This window comes from Diplotaxodon limnothrissa, linkage group LG10 (assembly GCF_057381915.1).
Source record: "Diplotaxodon limnothrissa isolate DT_005_m linkage group LG10, D_limnothrissa_male_GT1.1, whole genome shotgun sequence".
NCBI lineage: Eukaryota > Metazoa > Chordata > Actinopteri > Cichliformes > Cichlidae > Diplotaxodon > Diplotaxodon limnothrissa.
This window is the reverse complement of record NC_140605.1, coordinates 19,276,586-19,284,028: the sequence shown is the minus strand read 5'-3', so window position 1 is coordinate 19,284,028 and position 7,443 is coordinate 19,276,586. Positions and strand designations below refer to the sequence as shown.

At 39.7% G+C, this 7,443-nt stretch overlaps 1 protein-coding gene across 1 annotated transcript; it reads left to right on the top strand.

Moving 5' to 3' along the window:
* Nucleotides 1-1,050: 1,050 nt before the first annotated feature.
* sparta (spartin a) lies at nt 1,051-7,374 on the top strand. Its single transcript, XM_085363832.1, has 7 exons — nt 1,051-1,845; nt 3,491-3,685; nt 4,391-4,547; nt 4,812-5,006; nt 5,109-5,270; nt 6,028-6,118; nt 7,131-7,374. The coding sequence occupies exons 1-7, from the start codon at nt 1,051-1,053 to the stop codon at nt 7,372-7,374; spliced, it is 1,839 nt and encodes a 612-aa protein (XP_085219958.1).
* Nucleotides 7,375-7,443: the final 69 nt, after the last annotated feature.

The following is a 7,443-nucleotide window of genomic DNA, read 5'->3' as shown; positions in this document are numbered from 1 at the left end:
ATATTATGCATTTCAGATTGCTCAAATTAAATCATATACATTACAAACCTTGTTCCCCTGTCGACTGTAGCTAGAACCATTCGTTTTTGTACAATTTAACTATATTCTTCTCTCCCTTTTCTCCGTTAGCATTAGTTTTCCGTTTTCTTCCGTCTCTTTTGCACATCAAGTTGTTTACCGTTACATCATTCACTTCCGGTCACATAGAAAGTTACCAAAATAAAAGCACAAATGTCATATTACGTGAATATGAGATAGCTTTACATATTCGCCGTTACAATTGTGCATTAAATTGTAAATTAAATTTCACACCGGGATTTTCGGCGTTTTTAATTTGTCATCTTTAAAATGACATCTTTAATTTTTAAAGGTATAATTAAAGGATGTATAAAAGTCCGTGATTTGGGGGTCTAAACGGCTTTATCGTCATCATCATTCAGACGGGACTGACATATGTTTCGTAGATTTTAGACTGGCAAGGCATCTACAACAGTTAAAAGACGGACAATCGGTTTGGAGTTTACTTTGAAAGGACTGGCCGGAAGGCGTTTTTTTTTTCTCGCGCCTATCCCGGTTACTTTGATGCGCGAGGCTGGTGGAGCGCGAGAAGACGCCGCAGAGTTAAGAGAAAACTGATATGAGGAGGGGATTTTCAAACCTAAATGTCAGTAGAACACTTGAAGATTCAAATAACGACTCTTTGAAGCATTTTCTTTTTTTTTGGCAGTAATTGAAGTTCAGTTTCCTAGTAGTCTCCCAGTGATGTGTGGGAAAGCTTTAAAGCTCGCACGCAGGTCTTGTTGTTCAGGTAAAACCTGCCGTTTAACCTCTCTGCTGGCAACAGCTGCCAATAACAGTTACATTGCTGAGATTTTTCTCACGTAACTCATAAACGCTGCTGTCACAGAGTACGTAAGATCTGAATTAGTGCCACTGACTACATTTTCTTTCTAGAACAGGTACTATACACTATACACACACAGAAGAGAGCTAACAAGCTTTCATTATCTCCTCTCTAGTTTTCTTGCGCCCTTTCCTCAGTGGTAGGCAATGGGTGAACCTGCTGAATTACTGCTCATCAGGGACCAGTATGAGCTGGCGTTTCATTCTTTGAGTCGTGGACTGGCTGCTGAAGAGGCAGAGAAAAGAGCCGAGGCCCTCGAGTATTACAGGAAGGGTCGGCTGCACCTCACTCAGGGACTGGAGGTTCCCACTGGAGGGCAGCAGGGAGCGAACTGGGACACAGCCCGGCGGCTTCAACAGAAGATGAGGGATACTTTAAAGACAATTGAGAACCACCTTTCTGACCTGGAAACATCTCAGCTTACTATAACAGCAAACCAGAGAGACCAGCTGTTGAAGGATCTTTCTGTTCCCCAACTTTATCCAGACCTGGCACCTAACGGCCAGCCTCCCCAAAACTCTGTCCACCATCTCTACCCCACCATACCTGCTACCACCCACAACATTGTCCCAACCCCCAACACAGTCCCTGTCAGTCCTGCGACCCCTCCTGCTCCAGACACACTCCCTGCAGTGGTTTCAAAAACTATAGCCATGGCCAGTCCAGCAGAGCAGCCTCCAGCATACACACCACAGCCCACAGATGGGCACCGTATCCTGGCTTATGCTCCTGTTGAAGGTGGCTTTTGTCCAGGAAGACAGACTGCAGCAGTAGCAGGAGAAAATGGAACTGAACTGCTGTGCATCCCTTCCGGGGTGCAGCTGTTTTTTGTGGCACCAAACGGGCAAGTCAGCTCACTCTCCTCTCCAGGCTACCTTCGCATCATTGTGGTGAACAGTCAGCAGGATTCCCCTGCTGAAAAACCTGCAGTGTTTTTACATGTAAGTATATTTATTGTTAAGTGTATGTTAACCTGTGAGAGTGTGTATTTTAGAAAAGCATTTTTATTTTGGGCGTGTGTCCTGAAGAGCAAGCAGGTGTGACCCCAGGGGAATTGTTTCTTCTGTTTGAGAAGCCTTTCATAACTCTGAGTCAAAGAAATGTTCCTCTTACAAATGATGACGTGTTTTTGACACATTCCTTAACCACTTAAAACACAAGAGAAGTTCCCTACAATAATAAATACACCTTTTAAATGTATTTTTTTATGTACAAGTCGAACAAGACAGTGTGGGACTCATGTTTCATATTATAATTTATGCTATATGCAAGGTTTACGTAATTTATACTTACTTTTTATAGTAATGTAGTGTGAGAAAATTAAAAGGTGCCACTTTTATTAGTAAATTATGGTATTATAAAGTCTTAAGTTTTTTTGTAGACTGCAATTTATGGATATGTTTAGTTCAACAATAAGTATGTGTGTCTACAAAATGTTGGAACTGAATGCTAAAAAGGCAGTGTTGTTAACTGATTTCTTACACCTTTTTTTTTTAGCAACAAATGGTGGATTAGATGTATTTCTTTTCTGAAAAAAGGCCTTTAACATTTTTTTAAAAAAATATTAAAATAGTTACATATTAAGTTTTAATCATGCCACCAATTGATAGATTGCCCAAATGCTTCACCCTCAGCTTGCAATCCCATCATTGTTGTTACACTGAAACAGCAATGTTGCAGATGAAATTGGTTGCTGAAGTACAAATGCTTATTATTTATTAGACTCTTAAATGAATAACAGTCTAGTTTTCATTTAACAGAAAACTAGACTGTTTCATTTGAGACTTATTATAGCTTGTTCATCTATAGAGCAGATATTCGTTGCTTAATCTTTCCTGTGCAACAGTGTGATTTTATCTACTTTATATCCATTCATATCCTTTTTACTTTGTGCTTTCTGGCAACCTTCTGTGTGATGGCTTTTGTATTGAGTTTATATAAAATACCAATCTATTCTGGCACCTTTACAAAGCCTGTATTATGCTGTGCTGTAAACTGCACTGCAACCCATGACTCTTGTTTCCCACCCGACCAGGCTGGTAGGCTGCTCCTGTATTCTGTCCTTGCTTTGTTTTGGGCCAAGACAATGGTCCCATTAACAGATGACTCTGCGCTTCTGTTGTATTGCTGTTCAGTGTCCTGTGCCCTCACAGGGGTCATGTTATCAGCCGGCATACCAGTGGTACGATGCAGCAAGTGTCTGTATTTTGCCTCAGTTGAGAAGTGACATTAATCCTGAATCCTTAAATCCTACAACGTGTCTATAAACAGACTAGAGGAAATTGTAAATACTTGGAAATGAGAGTACAGTTTTATGCTCAAAAGAGAAAAAGAAAGCACAAATCCTTGGGAAACCCTTCAAACCAAATCTTATAATATCTTCCAGTGAAGTTATTTGATGAAATAAATTGCATATGGGACATATTCCCCCTCATGGAAACAAACACTCAGCAGATGTTGTCATTTCTCACTCTCTGTGTCATATTAAAGATTTCAGGTTTCTGTTATAAACAGCAGATGTGGATCTAATTTCAAGGACTCTTAACATTCATCACCTACATATTTTAATGTCATTGTGTTTTCCAGGTATGCGATTGGATGTACCCACTGACAAAAGACACCCCAGTGCTGCTGGCTAACTCCGGGATCTTTATGTTCCCTGACTCCTTGGCAGAAATGCCAGGGTGCTATGCGGGTATAGTGTTGTCTTCTGAACTGCCTCCTGCAGACCTGCAGACTTTTCAGGACCTCCTGTCACAGCTTGCTGAATTCAGGATCCAGGTCAGCTTTTACTTCCTTTAGGAAACAAATGCAAGGGTGTGTATGTGTTGGAGCGGAGCTTTGGTGCAATTTTTATAGGATGTTTCTCCTGGTTTGGAAACAGAAAGACCTTGTAGGTAGTAGCTCCTGATGGCGCCTTGGAAATTTTATACATACATATACTGTCAATTTGCTAACTAGTACAGGGAAGATGAAGCTTTTTGAGGTCTGCTATTTATTTGTGCCCAAAAATGATCATTGGGTATGTGAGGGTGTAATGATTTTATCTCTCCATTTTTACCTGTCTTATTGTCTCTATCACAAAGGTTAGCTGTAAAACTACCCAAAACTGTCAAACTGAATTAAAAGCCTTGTGAAACTCTACATTCAAAGCAGTTTGTTATATTGTGTCCATGCATTTAAACAAGCCCTGATTTAATAACTGGAAACGATGCAAAACAAACTCAGTGTCTTAGTGAGTTGTCTTAGTAAAAGCATTAATTGAACCTTTTTGTGGAAACTGAAAACTCATGTTGTGGCTGGTTTAAGTTGTTACACTAGATATACTAGAAACACATTTTTCTTTGACACTTCTTTGACACAGGAGGAATGAAGTGGTTATGTCATGTTGTAGGTAAAAAAATATGCCAACTCTGTTTGGGCGTACTTTTTTTTTTTTTTTTTTTAAAGCAACCCACCCACTGTTTTTGTCCCTTGACTTAACAGGGTCCAGAGGGCACAGAGTCAGAGGTAGTCAACTTGAGTACGAAAGTCCCCCTTAATCCCACAAAAGAGCAAGTAGAACCGACTACATCAGCAGGAGAGCAGGAAAAACTACCACTTCCTGGATGGAGTGAGAAGATGGGTCAAGGAATCTTGACAGGTGAGTTTATAAGCAAGAGTCCTAATGAAGGGGAAAAAAATAACTTGTATATATCCCTTCAAAGTGTTGTATTGAATTCTTATACATTAGACATCCCTCTGTATAAAAAAATGCCCACTAGTGGGTGTTGTTTATCTTTGTAATGCCCTTCAGTGCTTCAAAGAAAATGTTGTTGAAATAGCTTTCATATAGTTTTATTAGAAATTTTTTAAATGACAGTTTCTTTGCTGTTGTACATTCACTATCTCAAATATATCTCCATAGGAGCGCTTCGGTTGAGTGATTCACTGATAAAAGGAGCAGAAGCTACTGGTAGGGCCATTCACAAAGGAGCAGCCAAGATTCGAGACCAACTCACACCTGAAGAGACTCCTTCAGAGGTCAGCCCCAGTACCACCAAACGTCTGGAGATGGCCAGAAAGGCCACTGGGGGTGCTGTTCGAGTCAGCCAGTTCTTGGGTGAGCACTACTTTGAAATAATCCAAGACATCATGTTTTTAAGTCATGGAATCTCTGAACTCTACTTCCAAAATAATAATGATTACCTTTCTGTATCTTTAGTGAATGGTGTAGGCACAGTGGCAGAAAAACTGGCAGAAAAGATGGCACCTCATGTGAAGAAACATGGTGCAAAACTGGTTCCAGAAGCTTTGAAGAAGAAAGAAGACGGCCAAGCTTCCAAAATGGATGGAGCCAAGTTTGTAGCGGTCAGCACTGTGCATGGTATGTACAAGACTTCAGGATGTTCACAACAAGGTTACAGTGCAGTAAAAAAAAAGTACTGAAATGAGTGGACTTGTTTCACATTTACCAAAAAAAAAACATCCTGATGATTCTCAAGACTTTTGGAAAAATATTCTGTGAATTGATGAGACAATTTTTTGGAGGGTTTGAATCCTCTTGTCTGCCATAAAGCTAACATAGCATTAGTAAAAAGAAGATCATACTATTAGTCAAACATGGTGGTGGTAGTGTGATGGTCTGGAGACTGGTTTGATGCTTCAGGACCTGGAGAACTTGATGGAAATCAATTATGCTCTGTATTAGAAAATCTTGAAGGAGAATATCAGGCCATCAGTTCACATCCTGAAGCAGAACTGTGTTTGAGTTATGCAGCAGGACAGTGACCTGAAACTCACCAGCAAGTCCACGTCTGAATGATTAAAACCCCCCAAATAAATGTCTTGAAGTGCCATAGTGAAAGTCTGAACTTAAAGCTAACAGAACCAGTTATTAGGTTTAGAGGGCATTTACTTATCTTTGTCCAATATTAAAATTTGATTGATGATCTGAAACAACACCTGCGTGACAAATATGCAAAAACTCAAGGAGAGGGCAGATGTTTTTTCAAGACACTAAATGTTAATCAGTTAAAAAATTGTGCATAGACTGATACAATTCTCATATCATCACTAGCACTAACTATCACATTAAAGTTCTAAAGTATAAGGTTTCTAAAATCGGTGATATTTTGAACTAGGTTTGGCTACCATTTGGTCCAGTCTGGAGACTGGAGCAAAACTTGTTGGGAAAAGTGTGGCAGCAGAGACGGTCTCAACTGTCACTTACAAGTAAGTTCATATATTTTAATTAATTCATGCTTTAGTATCATGAGTGGATTAATGTTATCTTTTGTTTCCATCTTGTTTCTGAACCTGTTTGGTCATTTTAAACATCAGTACCAAGCTGGATCAGAAACCAGTCTGATTCTTACCTACTTTGCCTCTTTCTTCTTGGGATGGTGGTGCTCTGACCTGCTTTTCACACCTATTTCTTTTCAGATTTAGGGGCTTAGAGAATCTTTTAAACTTGTCCAGAAACATATGACTGCACAGCGGACTAAAGGAAAAGGCTTGTAAACTAACACGTGTACCTGCTCAACCCTTTCATGCACACAGCAGTAAACTGTCAACAAGATAAATACAACAACATAACGCGGAACTAACTTAATCAAAATGGCATTTCTTAGTCATACATGTCAGACACAGAAAGTATGTGTTTTGGTTTCTGTTTTGACTCTTTGTAATTTAAAACCTTGCCTAAACAGGATACGTAACAGATTGGGTGTTTCCTTTGCTCTAGCCCCATAAATGCAACACTGCTTTTATGCTTCGTGTCTAATTCCCTCTGTGTGTTATTCAAAGAACAGTAATGGCTTTGAAAACATAGGTGACCTACACTCAGTGATATGTCTGAACACCTTCTGTGTAGACAAATACATCCCTGGAGTTGGTGCTACTGGGCTAATGTTCTGTTTGAGCTGTGGCTTCTGTGTAGACACAATATAAATATCAGGTGTCTTTCTGGGTCTGTCCATGTTACTGTTACATGTCAGCTTGTGCTGGGTGGTGATGCTTATGCTCTTCATACTATTTATCTGTAGATATTTTCCATAGTTTGTTGTTAATAAACAGCTATAAATAATGATATGACTGTGTTTTCCTAATTCTTTTGTCTTTTTTATGTGAATGACTGTAGTAAACAAACTTGCCCCAGATTTCAATTCACATGCTCATTAAATTTTCTTCCATCACACAACTCTACCACCATTTCTGTAACCTCACCACATTAATTGTGGTGAAGGTACGGCAACAATGCAGGCGAAGCCACAGACACTGGTCTCCAGTCGGTGATCAACATTGGCGTGACTGCAAACAACATCGATAATGTAGGCATCAAAGCCTTTTTCAAGAAGGCCGGCAAATGCACGGCCAAGGAATTGGCCGCAAAATCAAATGAAGAGAAAAAGTTGCAGAAGGAAGTACAAGAGGATGAGGCTGAGGCAAAAGATGTACAGAAGAACAAGGAAGAAGAGAAGAAAAAATAGATTTCCAGTGCATCTTAATGCCTTCCTGCATGTTTTATCTTTGATAGGGATCTTATGAAAAATAGACCT